Here is a 19,858-nt window from a genome sequence, read left to right as displayed (position 1 = left end):
AGCACCTTTGGGCAGAGCTGAGACTGTAGTCAGAAATCCATGCACCCAGCTCCAGTGTCTCCAGTTTTTCACAGGCCTAGAAGCTTCATCCATGCTCCCTCCTGAAAAGGGGTGGGGTCCTAGCTAGTCGTCCCTGGACCTTGGGAAATCAGGAACTGAGCCTCAAGCTGCATCTCTGAAGTTGGGAGCAGAAAACCCAGCCCCCTTCCATACAGTTCTCCCCTAAACCCTTGCATCTTAGATGGTTTTCAAAGTCGGCCACCCAAAGCAGGCTGCCTAATCCCTCTCTGCCTACCCTTCTTCCCCTGTCAGTGTGAGAGCCACCTTCAGGCAGCTGGACTTTTCACCTGGTGTGCAAATGTCCTGGGGTTCCAGAGTGGGTAGCTCTGTTTCTTTCCCAAGCAGTAACCTATATCTGAGGGGTGTCTGGGTTGGTGCCCTCCGTGGCAGGGGGTCGTGTGAAGGCTCCCATCTCTCTTTCACATCAAAGCCCCCTGCCAAAGGGAGTCTAGAAGTCAGCTCCTGTCAGCAGACAGAACTGAGACAGATGGAACTGAGTGAGCCCCCTTGCAAACAGGACGGCACGTCATTTGCAAGGCCAGATGCAAGACGAAAATTTGGGGCCCCTTAACATCAATGAGGAATCTCAAGACTGCAGCCATGGCCACCAAACCAAGCTTGGGGCTGCCGAGTCCCACCCCATGGAGCCCACCCTGCTTGTCGGGGGCCCCAAGTCGATGGGGACAATAATTTGCTTAAGGTTCAGGGGGCCTTTTGGTTCCCCAAATGAGCGCTCTGCTCATGGCTAAAAACACATTTCTTCTTCCTCCTGGCCGGCAGGTCTGCCAAAGGACCACCGGGGGTCACTGTGGTGGAGTTGGGGGGAGTTGGGTGGAGTTGGTCACTGTGGGGTTGGAGAAATCGTTTCTTTCTTCCTAGGTGCTCTTCTCTAGCACAACACCCTCCCCATCCCACCCGCATTATTTCTGATGCTTCTTCTACTTCAGTGGAACAAGAGGAATGGCTCACGTTCAATGTGAAAAGAGCCGTGAGATTTTATTTTGGACTGGGAACCGCTCAGGAGCGCAGTGCACCCCTGGAACCCTGTGGAGGGTTCGCCCAGCGGCCTTATGTTAACTCAAGCTCTCCCCTCCTGGGGGCACCGTCTTCCAACTCTGAGCCCCTCCCTCCGACCCCCTGGGGAGCGGTGCTCTGCGGCACGGAGCGTCTGTCTGGCCTTTAGCGGTGCAGATGCCCTGCCTCCCCTCCCCTACACCCTACGCGCCCCCCGCCGGGTGCTGTACGGGAGCACTCCCCCACCCTCCACCTCCGCATCCCCTCTGGCGCCAGCTTCCAGAAAGCTCCCGGTGAATTCCACGGCGTTCTTTGGGCGTGAGTCATGCAGGTTTGCAGCCAGCCCCAAAGGGGGTGTATACGAGGCTGAGCGCTATAAATACGCGCGCCTGGCGGTGCTCAGCACGCGTCGCCAGGAGCAGCGCACCGTCGCCGGGCGCCGCTGACCGGTGAGATGTCCCCACCTCCTCGCCTACCCGGGGCAGAGCCCCATCGGGACCCACGGGAGGGCAGGGGTGGCACCCAGGCGAGGACGGGAAGATCGCTGGTACTCACAAGGCTGTCACAGCCGCGCTTTGGATGGAGTCGGGAAACCGGGGAAGGGAGGTGGTCCGAGCCTCATCACTAGGCCGCCGAGCCGGAGGCGGAATTGCTGGGGGTGGCGCAAGGGCCAGGGCTCCGGAGCTCCGGCGCTCGCCAGCTCCAGCCACAATTGGATGGGCTAAATAGGACAGGTGTAATGACCCTCCTGCAAAGATGGGGAGACAAAGACTTGGAGAACTAATGCCTAAAGCCGGTGGTCCAGACTAGTGAGTGGCGGAGCCGGGTGCCCGCAAAGGGCCTGCCTGCAGCATCTTCCTTGTACAGGTACTGATCTCCAGTGATGATTGTCAGCTAGCCAGCTTGAAGCATCCTGTTTGCTCCCGAGAATTCTCTAGTTGTCTCCATAGTGTGTTTATGTTTTGATTTTAAATACATGTTGCAACCACTTAAATCCCACTCTTACTGCTTCCGAACGCACCAGGATGCATCAGAGAAAAGTCAGGCATACTCCATCAGACCTCAGACGTCTGATCCAACTGTCTCATTTTATAGATGATAATCTGAGGCCTGGAGAGGTTTAGGACTGTCTCCCAAGATAAACAGCAAGTAGGTGTCAGAATCGGGATTAGAACTGAAGCCTTGATCTTCCAGAATTTCTGGACCTAAAAAAAAAAGGAAAAAAGAAAAAAAAAAAAAGCTGCTGCTGAGGATGATGATGATGATGATTTTAAAAGAGAGAGGTTAAGAATTTAAGAATAAGTACAGATACAATGAAAGGATACTGGCAGGAGTGTTCATTATAATAACAGTGTGAAACTACATACAATTTAAATGCCCCACCGTGTGAAATAGAGCACACCAGAAAATGGACTATTACACAGCCACAAAAGGGTGCTTTTAAAGACTCTATGGAGGTAGTGGGTGTAAGGGATCTAATTGTATACAAATCCATAGAAAATAAAAGGAAATATACCACTGTGCTAGTATTTGCCTCTGGATGGTGTAAATTTCAGGTGTATTATTTTTCTTTCTCCTTTAGTTTCTACATTTGGGGAGGAGGTTCGATAGGAGCTTGGGCCTCGGGCTTTAAAAACCGTGCAGCTCACTAGCTGCGTGACCACTTACTTAGGTGCCTGTGTCCTTCCCGAGGCTCCCTCTCCTAGGGTTAAGCCTCCTTGGGGGAAAGAGCCTGCCTGGGGGCTGTGGGGAAAAGGAGGGCCTTGGCTGGGCTTGTCCAATCAGAGCAACCGGCAGCCAGGCCCCCAGGACAGTCGCAGGCAGTCTGAGGGCAAGCAGTTCCCTGTCCAGCCCCCGTTCCAGTGCCATCCATGAACTAGTGGTATCAATCTCACATTCGGAATCAGCGTCAGCATGATAATGAGACACCCTCCCCCCCCCCCCCACCTCAGGCTGATTCATAGGTACTGTAAAGGAGCTGATCATTGCATTAATAGCAAAGCCACACAAGGAGGGACCACGGGTGCCCGTTTCAGTCCCTCTGACCCTCTCCAAACATGCCACCTCCCCCCACTTCCCCGATAGATATTGCTAAAGCCCACAATTGGTCCTGGGTCAGATTTCGACATCGGCAGAATTTACTATGATTATATAAGACCCCAGTATTTACAGAGCACAGTCCCATCTCTGAGGTCCTTTTTGGGGACGTTTTACAGATGAGGACACTTAAGGCTCAGATTTAATTGACTTAGTGTCAAGGAAAGAACACTGGGCTGGAGGTTGGGAGGGCTTGGGTTCTCATCCTGGGGTGACCAGCCTGCTGCCGACTTTGGGGAGCCCCCATCTCGTCTCAGGGTCCTGCTTCCCCTCTCCCCACCCCCCCCATTGAGATGGAGCGATGGGGCAGGAGACTGATCTTTTTTTCAGCTCAGGACCTGCTGGCCCCCCAGTGTACCCCAGGCTCCTGATGGGAGTCTCTGTACTGGCTGCTGGGTTTCTGGACTCTTCATTCAGTGCTCTTCTGGTCCAAACCTATTTTTGAGGCTCTTGTATGAATTTCTGAGAAGTATCCAGGGGCCTCTTCCCAAGAGGTGTTCTTGCTGGCTTTCTCTCTCTGGCCTAACAAAAGCTCTGTTTCTCTCTGAGGTGTTTCAGGCCTCAGTGAGCAGCTAGGGCAGAGCCCAGGAGCCCTGGGCCTTCTGGCAGGCCTGAAATAGCACCCCGACTCAGCCACCCACCCTGTCTTTGGGGAAGGCAATGACCCACTCTCTTCTCCCACGCTGCTCCTTTGCTCTGTGTGGCCAGTCGAGGAACCACAGCTTGGCTGTTTTACTAATTACTTTCTGGGAGAGGCTTCCTTTATTAATGTGCTACCAAGTGTCCATACGGGCCTGCTGAGCTGAGGGCAGTTTGTAGATGTTCACGATTTCAGGAAGGGGGGCAATCCACCTCCCTGCTCTGTTATGGGAAATGAGTGAGTTCAGATAAGCAGTGGGAGGGGGAGGCCAGAAGACGGGCTGCTGGGGAGGGGGGTTCTGTTTTAGGCAACAACTTCAGCTTCTGGGAAAGGGTCCATTGTGTAAGACTGGGCTGTCCTGAGCAGTCAGCTGAGTGGTGGCAGGGGCACCTTGGCAGTGCACCCTACTGTGGGCTTAAAGGGAACAGCCCTGTGAAAGAGACCTGGCAGGGCTGAGGCACATGTCCATCCAGAGGGAACTTCTCCTGGGGAGGCAGGGGGCCCACCTTTAACCCCTTGACTTTGTCTCTCTCTCTCTCTCTCTCTCTCCCCTCTGAGCACAATTGCCCCACCCTCTACTCTCCTGTATTTATACCCCAAATCTATGCCGCCTGGCTCACGTCTCATGCCAAGGATGGCAAATGGGATTTATTGTCCTTTGCCGACCCAAAGGGTTGGCTGTCACTGCCTCTGAGTCTTAAAAGCAGTTTTAGGTGGTGTTAAGGCTCAGTGGAGAAAAAGGTGTGATTGACTGGTGATGCCTATGGGTAGGATTAGTGGTGCACACAGCAGGGGGGCTGCTGAGCTCTGGGAGGCCATCCCCATGTTAGGGCGTTAGGGCGTTAGGGGTGGGGACGGAGAGGGCCGGGTGAGTCATCCCAGAGAGGTGTTTTGAGGGTTTATTTGATATGAGCAGGTATCATCAGATAGACGTCCTTTCTGGATGCAGAAAGCAGTGTCCAGTCTTAGTCAGCGATTCAGGGGGAGGAGGAGGGGGAGGAAGAGGGGAAGGAGGAGGAGGAGGAGGAGGAGGGTGGGGAGGAGGGGAAGGGCTGGACCTGAGCCCAGGGCTCTGACTCCAGAGTTCTCCTTTCTTCTGCCTTAGGCTGCTTCTCCTATGGCTCCTCCGTGTACCCACCGCCTCTGCTTTCTTTTGAAGGTGTCCGGGGGCAAGACTGATCTTTTCTCCCAATTTCCCCAGGGATGAAAACACAGCATTGCCAGCTCAGGGGCTGGCTGAGGGCAGGGCTCCAGGGAAGCTGCTGTAGGCTGCAGGCTGGGCCGGAAACCAGCGGGCTGTCTAGCTGTTACCATGACAGTCTCCTGTTCTCTACAAACAGAGGCCTGTTGGGATTCCAGAATTGGAGAGCCGGACGCAATGAAGACTCTCCTACTGTTGGTGGGGCTGCTGCTGACCTGTGAGAATGGACGGGTTCTGGGAGACAAAGCGGTCTCAGACGCAGAGCTCCAGGGTAAGTGGAGCAGGGGTTCCCCTCGGCCACACTTCCTCACTGTCAGGGCCCCAAGTGGTAAAGACCGTTTTCTCCTGCGCATCAGGTCTGCTTGGCTGGGCCCGGCCTCTCCCGGAGCCTTGTCTCTCCAAGCTGCCTGGCCTAGGTTCTTTGTGGTCAGGTGACTCCTAGACGTTTTTCAGGTGTATCTTAAGTGCTCAGAAAGCACTGGATGCTGCTGTATTCCTTTTGGGCTGTTCCCTCACCAGTCCGCTTGTCTTGTGCCCCCACCTTGTCCACAAAGGTCTATGAAGCCTGGATCATTTGCGCCTTGTGAGTTTCCATTTCTGAATTTCCATGGCACCTGCTGTATGTATCTGATACCAGTCCACCTAGAAACTCAATGCTCCATATCCAGGAAGGGAGAAATGTCCTCCTTCAGAGCCCAGCCGGGGGTCCCCTCCTCCGCCAGGCCTTTCCTGAAACCTGTCCTCCCTCCTCCCCACCCTTGTCCTGCAAGCTGACTGCTTCTCTGCAGGCAGTAGTTGAAAACTCAGACTTTGAGATCGGACTTGGGTATGCGTCTGATACCTCTGTGACTCCCTAGCTGTATAACCTGGGGTAGGTATCTGACCTCACTGTGCTTCCTTTTCCTCATGTATGCAGTGGGCACGACGCCAGCACAGAGAGTATTAAATAAAAGGTGCATGAAGTGGCCGGACTCAGTGTCCGGCCCAGGATAACCGCCAGAAAAGCCTTAGCTGTTACTCCTTCAGCTCTTCGGGACACTGTCTCATTGCCTTTGTCACGCGGTGTTGTGTCTTGATCGCAGTCTCCTCGCAGAACGGTGCCATTCGTTCATCTTTGTGTCCCCCATCACCTGGAACCGTGGAATAAAGAAGTTCAGACGTGCGGCTAAGCCGAATTCCAGAAACACTTGTATCCAAGATAATATTTTACTTCCGGGATTTTTTGTTTTCCTTGAAAGTTTTCTTGCAGGCTGGTTCTCTAGAGCCGCAGGGGCATCGTGGCATGGTGCTGCTTGCTGTCCCTCCTCTGGGGTGTGCTCTCTCCAGCGGGCTGTGTTCCTGAGCCGCTGGTGTAGTCGCTACGTGGGCCCTGGGTCCACAATAAGCCCTGGGATGGGAACCCGTGTCAGGGCAAAGCTGGGGCCTGAAGGCTGCCTGCCAGGGTGGGTACTGCCAGCCCCAGCAGCTCCTACACCCAGCTGGCCTTCCCGACCCTTCCAGCTGGTTCTAGGGTTACATGCCCCATCGCCGCCGCAGTCTCGTCCTCTCTCCTCCCTCTACCTCCCAACCCTTCTCTTGCAGAAATGTCCACCGAGGGGAGTAAGTACATTAACAAGGAAATTAAAAATGCTCTCAAGGGCGTGAAACAGATAAAGACTCTGATAGAACAGACAAACGAAGAGCGCAAATCCCTGCTCAGCAACTTAGAAGAAGCCAAGAAGAAGAAAGAGGTGAGGACAGCCAGGTGACCGCACCCTCCCCCTTGGCTCGCCCCTGCTAGAGAGGAGGGGTGGCTCGGGCTCCTGTGGGGCCCTGCTGGGTTGCCAGGGTGACCCTCAGCCCTTCCAGGCCGGTGTCAGCTGATGCTGGGGCTGCAGTTAATAAATAGGGAGAGTTTCTTTGCTTTTGAAAGCTTCAAGGGGTGAGATCTTGGATCTGGTTTTTTGGTTTTGTTTTGTTTTTTTTGTTTTTACCAGCCTGGCACAGGGCCTGATGATGCCAGGATTCACTTCAATAGATTTTTCTAAACCCTGACTATGCAAGCTCCAAGGTAGGCTTTGGATAAGGTCTGTCCCAGGTCAGGAGGGGGATGGGGCCCTGCTGGCAGGAAGCTTATCTAGTAGGGACAATACCTTTGGGGTTAAGGCAGGCACACACCCGTATTGCCCCCCGGCTTTCTAGAGTTCTGACTATTTCATGAAGAGACACCTAAGTCCAATAGTGAAAATAGCGGGTCTAGACTGTGCTTAATGACTCAAGAAAACTAAAACACCACAATGCAATAAACAACTTATTTTAAAAATCAATAGTCTCCTTAAGTGTACCCTAAAAACCTACTCCCATTGCCTCCCTCCCCCTAATGAACGAAATGCTAAGACAGGGTCACCTGCTACCTTCATGACCCATAATGCATAGTAAAGCATTAAAAAAAAATTTTTTTTAATGTTTATTTATTTTTGAGAGACAGACAGAGCATGAGTGGGGGAGGAGCAGAGAGAGAGGGAGACACAGAATCCAAAACAGGCTCCAGGCTCTGAGCTGTCAGCACAGAGCCTGACGCGGGGCTCAAACCCACGAACTGTGAGATCATGACCTGAGCTGAAATCGGACGCTTAAGCGACTGAGCCACCCAGAGCCCCCATAGTAAAGCATTTTAAAGGCTCTGAGGGGTCACCTGGGTGGCACAGTCTGTTAGGCATCTGACTCGATTTTGGCTAAGGTCATGATCTCACAGTTGTGAGCCCACATCAGGCTTAAGAGTCTCTCTCTCTCTCTCCCTCTGCCCCTCTCCCCTGCTCATGTGCTCTCTCCCTAGAAAATTTTTTTTAAACTTTTAAAAGCTAAAAAAAAAAAAAAAAAAAAGATAATAAAGAATAACTAAATACATAAAATAAAGGCTCTGAGAAGTTCTGCAGCGAAGAAGTTTGTGTAATTTCACTTAACCCTTTGTTTTCCAAATGGAATTGATCAGAACATCCTTTTTTCTCCCCCTGATAGCTTTTAGCACAATTCCCTGGAAGCTGCTTCAGGAAATGCTGGCCTGGAGGCAGCTCTTTCTTTTGACACTTAGTGCCCTTCCTTGGCCTCAGTGGTTTTTTTCTCACCATTTTATGAGAATCCTCAAGTAGCTCATGTAGAGGTGGCAGGCAAGTCTTGTTCTGGAGTTTTTGTGGTCATGATCACAGTTGGATATTCTACAATCCAGATTCTGTGATAAAAGCACATCAAGTTCAAGAAAAGACTACATTACTTATTTTTATTTTTTATTTTATTTTTTTACATTTATTTGTTTTTGAGAGACAGAGACAGAGCGTGAACAGGTGGGGGTAGAGAGAGAGACACGCACACACAGAATCTAAAGCAGGCTCCAGGCTCTGAGGCATCAGCACAGAGCCCGACGAGGGGCTCAAACCCACAAACTGTGAGATCATGACCTGAGCCGAAGTTGGACGCTCAACCGACTGAGCCACCCAGGCGCCCCAAGACTACGTTGTTTCTTAGTTCTTCAGTATGTGAACAGGAAAGAGAGGAAGTGGGCAGGGCAGTTGATGGTCGTGAATTGGCTTGGTAAGAGGTATGGTGGCCTTTCCAGCAGCAGCAGAGTACCAGGGGTGGAGGGGACCTGGAACAGAAGAGGGATCTCTTGGAAGTCCCTGTCTTCCTGGTCAGCTCTTCACAGTGTAGATTTGCTTTGCGGTGTGGATGGTCTACTTCATTCTTCTTGGAAGTGTTAATACATTCATTTGTTGAGACTTTAATATAGAAAAGTGGAAAAAGAAAAGTTTTCCATAACCCTCTTACCTGAGGACTGTTAACATGTGATTCGTTTTTTACTACTTTTTCCCCTTTATATTCTTTTGACAGCCGCTAGACTCAAAATCACGGTTTGTTAACATGGAAAAGTGCTTGTTACGCTATTTAAAACTTAACTACAAACACCCCTGCCAAACTACTTGTCCAGCCTCTGGGTGGACCACAATTTGCTTCACTGGCCTTCTAGTTTTAAGCATCCGGATTGATTCCAGTATTTTTTTTCTGCCATAAATGAATACTTAACAAATATCTTCACGCATAGGGATTTTCCCTTTATGGCAGGAATTCTTTGGGATGGATTCTTATAGAATTATTGGACCAAGTGACATGGATGTACAAGAGAGTTTTGGTAGTTGTTGTGACTTTAACTTTTAATTAAGAAAAAAATTTTTAAGGCTATTTATTTACTTTGAGGAAGAGAGAGAGAGAGCAATCAGGGGAGGGGCAGAGAGAGAGGGAGAGAGAGAATCCCAAGTAGCACAGAGCCCAATGCAGGGCTCGAACTCACCATCTGTGAGATCATGACCTGACCTGAAACCAAGAGTCTGATGCTTAACTGATTGAGCCACCTTAATTTTTTTTCTTGATGTTTATTTATATTTGAAAGAGAGAGAGCAGGGGAGGAGCAGAGACAGACAGAGATAGAATCTGAAGCAGGCTTCAGGCTCTGAGCTGTCAGCACAGAGCCCAAGGCAGGGCTCGTACTCACAAGCTGTGAGATCATGACCTGAGTGGAAGTCGGACGCTTAACTGACTGAGCCACCCAGACGCCCAGTGACTTTGATCAAGAAAGCTTGCTTATTCTCTTTTTTTTTTTTTTTTTTTTTAAATTTTTTTTTTTCAATGTTTTTTATTTATTTTTGGGACAGAGAGAGACAGAGCATGAACGGGGGAGGGGCAGAGAGAGAGGGAGACACAGAATCGGAAACAGGCTCCAGGCTCCGAGCCATCAGCCCAGAGCCTGACGCGGGGCTCGAACTCACGGACCGCGAGATCGTGACCTGGCTGAAGTCGGACGCTTAACCGACTGCGCCACCCAGGCGCCCCTGAAAGCTTGCTTATTCTCATTTCATGCCAGGGACTGTGGCTGCAATAGACAAATAAGATTCAGGACATTGGTGGAAGCTTTGGAAGACAACATTTAAACCCCAAAAGTGGAGAAGAGAAAGTTAGGTATAAGGGAGCGGTAAATCCTGGGGTCGAGACTAAGTGCAGCATCAGAGGAAGGGGATATCTACATGGGATCTAGTGGCTGGACAAAACTGTAAGGAAGAGCGGGGTCTTGAAGTTGGGAAGGTATTTAGAGCTGGGTGGGGAGGGAAATCCAGGCGAGTGAGGCCTATAGGAGCCAGAGGAGGAAATAAGCACGCTGTGTGGCCAGCCCTGGAAAGACCCGCCTGAGCGGTGGAGGACCAGGCATCGCCGTGCGCCCTTGGAAAGCGTGAAGCCTGTGGTTTCCGCGTGGCTAACCTGGCCTCGTGTCCCCCTGTAGGATGCCCTAAGTGATACCAAGGACTCTGAAATGAAGCTGAAGGCGTCCCAGGGGGTGTGCAATGACACCATGATGGCCCTCTGGGAGGAGTGTAAGCCGTGCCTGAAACAGACCTGCATGAAGTTCTACGCTCGCGTCTGCAGAAGCGGCTCGGGCCTGGTTGGCCAACAGGTGAAAGGGGACGCGCCGCTGAGGACAGCTAGGCTCTGAGTGGGGGGTGCGGAGAACTGAGTGAAATATGCTTCTATGGTCCTACACCCAGTTCCGACGCGCAGGGGGTGTTCCTCACGCCAAGCAATTCCCCCACAGCAGCCTACGCTTCAGCTCCATTCTGACACTGGCCACCTGGGAGGCAGCATTAGATCCCACAGGGTAAGGGCTCAGGCCCACAGGACCGTCCTCCCCACCCCCTAGCTTCAGCTGCCCATCCCAAGCCTGGCTTGTCACCTGTGCTTCTGTCCGACTGGCTACAGAGTGGAGGTTCCCACAATCCCCTCCTTGGGTTCAATTAATTTGCCAGAGCAGCTCACAGCTCAGAGACACAGTTGACTTACTAGGTTATTGGTTTCTGATAAAAGGCTATAACTCAGAAAAACCAGAAGAGATGCATAGGGCAAGGTGTGGGGAAAAGGTGGGGAGCTAACACGTCCTCTGAGAGGGCGCCCCTCTCCAGTGTTTTCACATGTACACCGACCCAGAGGCTCCTCAAGCCCATCCTTTTGGGATTTTTATGGAATCTTCCTTCCGTGGTCATGATTGATAAAATCATTGGCCATTGTGGATGGATTCAACCTCCAGACCCTCCCCGCGCACCCCCCCCCACATCAGGAGGTGGGATTAAAACTTCCACCCTCTAATTGTTCTCATCTGGGCATCCGGGGCATCCGGGTCCGTTCTTCTGGCTACCAGCCCCCATCCTTAAGTGTTTTCCAAAAGCCGCCTAATTAACATAACAAAAGACCTTTATTGCTCTCCTGGAAGGAAATTCTAAGGGCTTTAGGAACCCCACGAAGACCAAATATACATTTCTTACTACAAATCACAGCATCACAGCTTCCTTTCACAAGCCCTGATGCAACTGATCAGTCGGGCTGCAGCTGCACTGGGGCCCCCCGGAGCGCCCATCATCAGTTGCTACGAGTGCACAAATGTGAAGTCATGGACCGCACATGTGCCAGGTATTGGCCATCTGTTAGAAGGTTCTTCTCTAGAAATTATTAGCTGGGTAATGTAACAGCTTTGTAGTACAGCAAATCCTTGTGTCCGCTTAGGCAGAAGGAGTTAAGAACTTTGGCACATGAATATTGATCTCATCCTCCCCTGAGGGCCTCGCCTGGTTGGAGCTCATGAACTGAAGGCTGTCAGTTGGCCCTTGGCTGAGCAGGGGTGTGGGATCCTTCGTGGTCAAAGAAGAGGCTAGTCTCAGGTGATGGGGGTCTGTGCATCTCGTGGCCTCAGAGGCCTTCCTAAATTCTTCCCCATTGGGAAGGTAGAATGGAAGGGCATTGGCCCCCAGTTGGGGGGCCAGGGAGCCAGTCCCAGCAGGACCTTTGGTCACGTGCTATGATTGAGGAGCCCCAAGGGCAGTGAGGGGTCAGGATCGGCTCTTCTCAACAAGCAGGAGGCCAGGAGGAGGCTGGGACCTTAGCAACCTTCTAACTTGCCCATTTTGCCTGTTACAGCTTGAGGAGTTCCTGAACCAGAGTTCTCCCTTCTACTTCTGGATTAATGGCGACCGCATCGACTCCCTGCTGGAGAACGACCGGCAGCAGACCCACGCCCTGGACGTCATGCAGGACAGCTTCAACCGGGCATCCAGAATTATGGACGAGCTTTTCCAGGACAGATTCTTCACCCGTGAGCCCCAGGATACTTACCACTACTCACCCTTCAGCTCATTACAGAGGAGGCCTTTCTTCTTCAATCCCAAGTCCCGCTTCGCCCGGAACGTAATGCCTTTCCCTGCATTCCAACCCTTGAACTTCCACGACATGTTTCAACCCTTCTTCGACATGATACACCAGGCTCAACAGGCCATGGACATCAACCTCCAGAGAATTCCCTACCACTTTCCGATGGAATTCACAGAAGGTGAAAAAATGTCTCATTCTTCCTAAGGGATGGGAACTAGCAGGTTATTGAGAAGCTCAGTAGAGTCTAAGAACATTGCTGGCGGCCTGGCGTGTGTCATCTCTATTTCCCCCAGCAACTCCATGAATGGTATTATCCCCATTTAAGGAGGAGAAAATTATGACAGTAAAGGAGTGTGTCCAAGTATTCACAGCCGGAAAAGTATGACCTGGTCAAACTTAGCCCTGCCAGACTTGGAACCTTGTTCTTTCCAAGTTTACCATGCCCCTCCCAGCAACTGGTGGTCATGACATTGATTAGTCCATTCGAGAGAACCAGACAGCCTTTCTCTCGGGAACGCAGGTGGCTTTATGTGGATGCCATGCATATATTGGTGACCAATTATATAATGAGTCCATATTACAGTTAAAATTTTTTTTTTTCAACATTTTTAATTTATTTTTGGGACAGAGAGAGACAGAGCATGAACGGGGGAGGGGCAGAGAGAGAGGGAGACACAGAATCGGAAACAGGCTCCAGGCTCCGAGCCATCAGCCCAGAGCTGGACGCGGGGCTCGAACTCACGGACCGCGAGATCGTGACCTGGCTGAAGTCGGACGCTTAACCGACTGCGCCACCCAGGCGCCCCCATATTACAGTTTAGAAAACCGTTCATGGCTATAACCTTGGGGCCTTGGTGGAGAATGAGCATGCAGTGAATATTTTTTCAGGGAATGAAGTCTAATATGGACATGAAAAGTCAATATATTTAGAACTGATTTCCTTCGTTGAACTAATAGACGTAGTTGGCCAACACCATCTCCTAAATGCTGCAGTGTGTTGGCTTGAAATGGTCTGGAAATACAGAAGGACCTTGAATTGAACAGCATCTACTGCATATCCGCAATGGGGGGAGCCCTGTGTTATAAGGCGGCTCAAAGGAGGATCCCATTCCTGCCTTCAAGGGGCTTGCTGACTGGCTAGGGGGAGAGAAACGAGCCAGATGAAATGCAAAGCAAAAATGGGTTCTGATGCCAAAGAGAGGCCCGTGGAGCTAACGACAGTGTGGCAGCGGGAGGGTCTCATCCCCCAGAGATGGTGGGAGGCGAGGCCCTGGGAGCCAGCTCCTGGTCCTTCTGTGGGGAGCCCCGATCAGTCTGCAGGCAGATGACTACTTTCCAACCTGCATCTCAGGGGGGCAAACGGGAGCGTTGAAGGATCAGTGAGGTCGGGGTGGCCCATCACTATATTGCTCTGTGTGGGCCATCAGCATGACTCCCCCTTCCCTCCTGTGTCTCCAGAAGACAACCAAGACCGTATGGTGTGCAAGGAGATCCGTCACAACTCCACGGGGTGCCTGAGGATGAAGGACCAGTGTGACAAGTGCCAGGAGATCTTGTCAGTGGGTGAGTCGGGGAGCCCTGGGTCCCTGGTCCCTCACTGGGGCTCCCTTTATGGGGTCGGACACATGGGACTTGAAATTCCACTCTGCTGCCTTCTGGCTGTGGCACTGGGGACAGTCCTCGGCCCTGCTCCACCTGGGCCCCTCATCTGTAGACACGGGTTAAGATGGAGGGCTGTCCCTGAAATCGGGAGACAGCATTCTTTGATTTCCCCAGTTATCTTCTTCCCCAGGGCCCAGCCTGGTAGACCTCCTCATTTTCCCCTGCAGATGATGGAACTTGAGAGAATACGTATTCTGGTTAACAAACACTTACCGTGTGTTCTGCTGGCACCACTATAAACACTTGGCAAACATTTACTCACTTCCTCAGAATGATCCTGAGTTAGGTACAGTTATTGTCCCTGTCTTAACAGAGGTGAAAAGCTCGTAGTCCCAGGATGGTTGAGTAACTTCTTAAGATTATAGGACACCCTTATGTTGGAGAGCTAGGTGTTTGGGACATGTTTTTAACCAGCGTTTGGTGTTCTGTCCCCAGAACACATGGGTCACCGGTAGTGGTTGGTCCCGAAGCAAAGGAAATATAATTGACCCTTGAACAACGAGGGGGTAAAAGGAGGCGATAACGTAAGCTGTCTATTAACACGTAGTTCATATTCAACGTGTCTTATGTACTGTATTCTTCAAGTAAGCTAGAAAAAAAGAGATTAAGAAAATCATAAAGAAGAGGGGGTGTCCGGTGGCCATGATCTCACAGTCATAAGATCGAGCTCTGCCACTTCGGATTCTCTGTCTTGCTCTGCCTCTACCCCTCCCCCACTCCCTCCCACACTCTTGCTTTCTCTTACGAAAGAAAGAAAGAAAGAAGAAAGGAGGAAAGAAAGAAAGAAAGAAAGAAAGAAAGAAAGAAAGAAAGAAAGAAAAGAAAGAAAAGAAAGAAAATCATAAAGAAGAGAAAAACGACATCACAGTACTGCCTGGTATAGAATCCACACTGTGGACACATTTGAGGGTCGACTGTACTTCCCTTCAGCTGTTGCCCTCAGTTTTGTTAGATCTGCTCATTGACTAGTTTCTTGTTACTTTGAGTAACAGCTGTCAAAGCATCTAGAATGGTTCCTGGCACACAATAGTCTGTGCTCAGAAAGAGTTAATTGTTCCCCTTGTACATTGCAGATCAATCTTGTGGCTTTGTTCTTAATACGTTTGGGTTTGCCAGGGCAAGCCTTCAGAGTCTAGTTAAATATTCCTAGCCTCACTCCTATAATTTTAGAAGCCACTGCAAAATAAATACAAGTGCTGTGAGAGGCTGATGTATGAAGTGTAGATGAGCACTCAACCAAGCCTCCCGGGCTTTTCCCATAAAATATCGTAGTTAGAGTTGCAGAAATTACATAGTGCTTTGCCACAAGAAAGTCCTGTTTAGGGCCAGAAGAGAGACGCACAGATGCCAGGGCTCAAATTGGCACCCCTACCACTGATATTGTTTTTTTTTTTCAAGTTGATTTATTTATTTTGAAAGAGAGAGAGAGAGAGAGAGAGAGAGAGTGAGCATGAGGGTGGGGCGAGGGGCAGAGAGAATCCCAAGCAGGCTGCACGATGTCAGCGCACAGCCCGACTCAGAGCTCGAACCCACGACCGTGAAATCATGTCCTGAGCCAAAATCAGGAGTTGGACGCTCAACCATCTGAGCCACCCAGACACCCCCCGACCCAGCACTGAGGTTAATGGTCACTGGTCGCAGCTTATCTAAACTGCCTTCTCTTCTGCATGGAGAAAGAGTCAGCACCTCTTACTGAAGGTGCTTGAACCAAATGAGCACGCACTGCCCGAACACTCTAGACCAGGGGGTCTCAACTTTGGCACTCCTGACAGTCCACACCAAAGGATTTTTTGTCGTGTGGCACTGTCTTGTGCCCTGTGGGCTGTTTAGCAGCACCCCTGGCCTCTCCCCAGTGGGCACCAGTAGCCTCCCCTCCCCACCAATCCTGACAACCAAAACTGTTTTCAGACCTTGCCAAATATCCCCTGGGGGTTAGCAGAGCCCCCAGTTGAGATCCACTGCTCCAGACAGTCTGGGTTCTCAATGGCTTTCCTTATTTTTTAATTCTTCTCTGGTGAAAGAGTTGAGATTATTCATTGTATTGTCTTTTCAACCTGGCTTTCATTTCTTGCCCCACCTAACATTTTTGAAGTTGCAATACCTATGGTAATCACTTATATTAAATGCAGTGTGCAAAGATCTGTCTTCCCCAAGTCAGGGGATGCACCCGCCTTAGGAGAGTTTTGAAACAATTAGGGAAAGAAAATCAGTAGTTTGTAAAGAGATAGTGGGTAGTTGCCAGCTCTTCTCAATCTGAAACCTGCAGTGAGTATTCAAGGACCAAGATGGGCAAGCCGGGACCCCCAGCCACCAGGCTGCTGTGCTTTGTGCCCCAAGGACCCTGACCAGCTCTTTTGCCTCTTTTGACTGTTGGCACTGGATTTCCAGCTCTGCAGATTTGCTCCAAAGACAGGCTTGGAGAATTTTCCAGAACCATAGACTCAGAGTAGGAAGGGCCTACTCTGAGTAGCCCATGAATCATTCATTCTATGACTTTTAGGCAATTGATTTACTTCTGCGGGCCTCAGTTTCATCGCTGGTAATACTTAAAGGCAAAATAGATGTGATTATCGGAGACAGGGGCTATCTAAAGCACTTATGTCGTGTCTGGTACCGAGTAGGTCCCCACAAAGGGTAGCCGTAAGTAACCCCTCCCTCGCTCCGGAAATGATCCATCCGGGGACGAGGGCAGCAAGAGCAGGTCCGGGTCTGAGCACAGAGACTGAGATCAGTGCTTCTCAAAGTGTGGTCCACACTGCTTGTCACCAGTCTTCCAAAGGGATAAGGGTCTTGCACCCAAAGGTAAATCAATGATGTCTCTAAGGACACTGTTTAGTTCAGGTGACATTGTTTTCCAGAGCAAGACTTCATCGATGAAGGAAGCTGCGTGCTGGTTTATATTCCGGGGTGAGCCCTGTTAACGTTGCAGACTGACAACACGTGGTTTGTGGCTCAGTACTTAACAGTAGCCCTGCTTTCGGTCCTGGCTCCATGGACGGATTTCCATTCATGTTTTTATCCTTTTTTAGCTTTCCCTTTACATTTCTGCCTTTTTTTCCCCCCCATCTCTGGGCAGACTGTTCTGCCAGCAACCCCTCTCAGGTGCTGCTGCGGCAGGAACTTAACAACTCCCTGCAAATGGCAGAGAAGTTCACCAAGCTGTACGACGAGCTGCTTCGGTCCTACCAGGAGAAGATGTTCAACACGTCCTCTCTGCTGAAGCAGCTGAATGAGCAGTTTAGCTGGGTGTCCCAGCTGGCTAATCTCACTCAGAGTGAAGACCCATTCTATCTCCAGGTCACTACGGTGAGTCATGTCCTGGCCACGCACCGAAGCTCGGGGGCCCGGGACACGGTCCGGAGGCGATGGGAACCTTCCCTGGGAGTAAATGGGATGAAGGTATTAAAGGCAGCCCTTAGGCTTTGGATCGAGCATTTGTCACATGGCAGGAAACATAAGAGCTTTTATGCACGTGGTTGCATGGAAGCCTCATGACCCCGTGAGGTGTAGACCATCGTGGCCCCATTTTACAGTTGAGGAAAGTGAGAGAGACTCAACAGCGTGCCCAAGGTTTAATAACCGGTAGGTGACTCGCCTGGGCGTTTGAACTCGTGTGCTTGGCCAGAAAGCCTGTGCTCTTTCCACGAAGCTGCCTTGCTATGTTGGATGCCTCATGAACTGGGGCCTTATTCTCTACCAGGGATAGAAAGCTTCTCTCTAGTGCTGGGAACCTTTTTTTTGTTTTTCTTTCCCCGATTCCTTTTCTGTCACTGGCCAAGCCAGTGGCTGCCCAAAGAAAACATGGTGGCTTAGGACCCATTTGTCTCTGTGGGGCTCCCCACAGGCTGGTCATTTGCAGACAATGTTTGTACCTACAGACAAGTGTCTCTGAACTTGGACATTTCTGTTCACGGAGTTGTCCAGATGTCAAAATCAGTCAAAAGCAAAAGGGGTCCACTGTCCAGATTTCTGCCTGGCTTTTGTTGCAGAATGAGTCCATCTGGACCAGTTTTTCAGTCCTTCTCTTACCTTTCTTCCTTCTAGGTGAGCTCCCAGACTTCTGACTCCAACGTTCCCTCTGGCTTCACTAAGGTGGTTGTGAAGCTCTTTGATTCCGACCCCTTCACTGTGATGGTCCCAGAGGAAGTCTCCAGGAACAATCCTAAATTTATGGAGACTGTGGCAGAGAAGGCCCTTCAGGAATACCGTCAAAAGAACGGGTGAGTATGCAGGCCTTACCTGGCATCCTTCTGGGCCCAGCAGGTCCACAGGAGCCAGAAACAGGGCAGCATAGCCAGCCTGGGAATGATGGCACCAGTAGCCAGAGCCCAGGCACGAAGGCAGAAAAATCAGTGGACATTTTAGTTTTCCTTTGAAGGATGTTCTTTCTTTGTTGAGGAGAAGTTGAGTATCAGTTGCTGCCTGTCAGTGAATATTGAGCCCTCACCTTCCGTTTTCCTTCATTTTATTTCCAGGGAGAAATGAGATGTGAACATTGCCTCTCCAAACATGGGGGTGTCTGAGTTCCGTTGCCCCCAAGATGAGCGATAGGCCCCTAGAGAGAGCCCTGCACATCACCAAGTGACCAGGCCTTGCCTCAAGGCCCTCCTGTCCCTTCACCCAGCCTTTCCTCCCTCTGGACTCCACGCTGTAATGCCTGTGTTCGCTGATCATGGGAAGAAGTCCCATGTGCCACTAACTCAATAAAACCGCCAGTAATCAGAATGCTCTGGGGTGTCCTCCTTTTATGCTGTTTTTTTTTCTATCTCCCACATGCCTGCATTTTGGTATTGAAAAAAAAAGAAGTAGAAAAGAAAAGGCAGTAGCAAAGATGTATAAGGAATACCATATAATTGAGAATACGTGGAGCGTGACAAAGTTAAACCGAAGGATTCTTGCTTTTAGGAGGAGAGAAATGTGTTCGAACAGCCAAGTGAAATAAATTTCTGAAAAGTGAATCTTGGCCATTCCATTATACAACCGTTGATGTATTCTGATTCGGGGGGAGGGGGCGAGATCTGAAGGAATAGCTTGAAAATCAGAGTGAAGAGAGGGTACTAATAAGGCATACTGGGTATTTTAATATACAATTGCTATTTTCCTAATGGAAACTGTAGTCCCCAAAAGACAAAACGGGGTGATTTCCTTTTCACTTGGAATTCCTGTGGCACGGCCTTCACCATGACATTGTTGGTATGCTGTCAATCCATACAACCCTTACTTACATCTGTCCCCTCCACCATGATTTCTCTTCCACTTGGGTTTTTTCTTTTTTTTTAATTTTTTTTCAAACGTTTTTTATTTATTTTTGGGACAGAGAGAGACAGAGCATGAACGGGGGAGGGGCAGAGAGAGGGAGACACAGAATCGGAAACAGGCTCCAGGCTCCGAGCCATCAGCCCAGAGCCGGACGCGGGGCTCGAACCCACAGACCGCGAGATCGTGACCTGGCTGAAGTCGGACGCTTAACCGACTGCGCCACCCAGGCGCTTCCCACTTGGGTTTTTTCTGATGGTGAGATCTGACTTCTTAGTCTGCCGGCTGGCTGGGTTGCAGTACCCCATGCTACCAGCAGGTGGCCCCACCTAACTGTGGTACCTCCCTCAACGTTAAGTTACTAAGCATTTCCATTTATGAGTATTTTGTAGCCATAGAATTCTTTTCATCAAATATACTTCGCACGAAGAAAAAAACATCTGGCCGCATTCCAGGATTGTAGCTAAGTCTACATCATAAATTAAAAGCTTAGAATATTCTTACATCACCTGTTCCTTTTCTCTCCCTTCTTTAAGTTATAAGGACCTCTGCCACACAAGGAACAGACTGCAAGGCTTAGGTCATCAAAGAAGCTGGTATTTTAGTATTAGTCTCAAGGAAATTCGGAGTAAAGTTAGTATGATTCACTTAATGATCTGTATTAATTAGGGTTACAAGCTCAGAAGGCATTTTGCTAAAATGACCCTCAT

At 50.3% G+C, this 19,858-nt stretch overlaps 1 protein-coding gene across 1 annotated transcript; it reads left to right on the top strand.

Moving 5' to 3' along the window:
• The first annotated feature begins 1,390 nt into the window (after window positions 1-1,390).
• On the top strand, window positions 1,391-18,617 carry CLU (clusterin). The gene is made up of 9 exons (XM_058720748.1): window positions 1,391-1,523; window positions 5,152-5,283; window positions 6,594-6,742; window positions 10,318-10,488; window positions 12,000-12,408; window positions 13,689-13,793; window positions 16,969-17,198; window positions 17,937-18,112; window positions 18,368-18,617. Exons 2-9 carry the CDS (start codon window positions 5,190-5,192, stop codon window positions 18,375-18,377), a joined length of 1,344 nt encoding a protein of 447 aa, XP_058576731.1. The 5' UTR covers window positions 1,391-1,523; window positions 5,152-5,189; the 3' UTR covers window positions 18,378-18,617.
• Window positions 18,618-19,858: the final 1,241 nt, after the last annotated feature.

The sequence above is a fragment of the Neofelis nebulosa genome, chromosome 3 (assembly GCF_028018385.1).
Source record: "Neofelis nebulosa isolate mNeoNeb1 chromosome 3, mNeoNeb1.pri, whole genome shotgun sequence".
NCBI lineage: Eukaryota > Metazoa > Chordata > Mammalia > Carnivora > Felidae > Neofelis > Neofelis nebulosa.
This window is presented reverse-complemented; position numbering and strand designations above follow the sequence as displayed.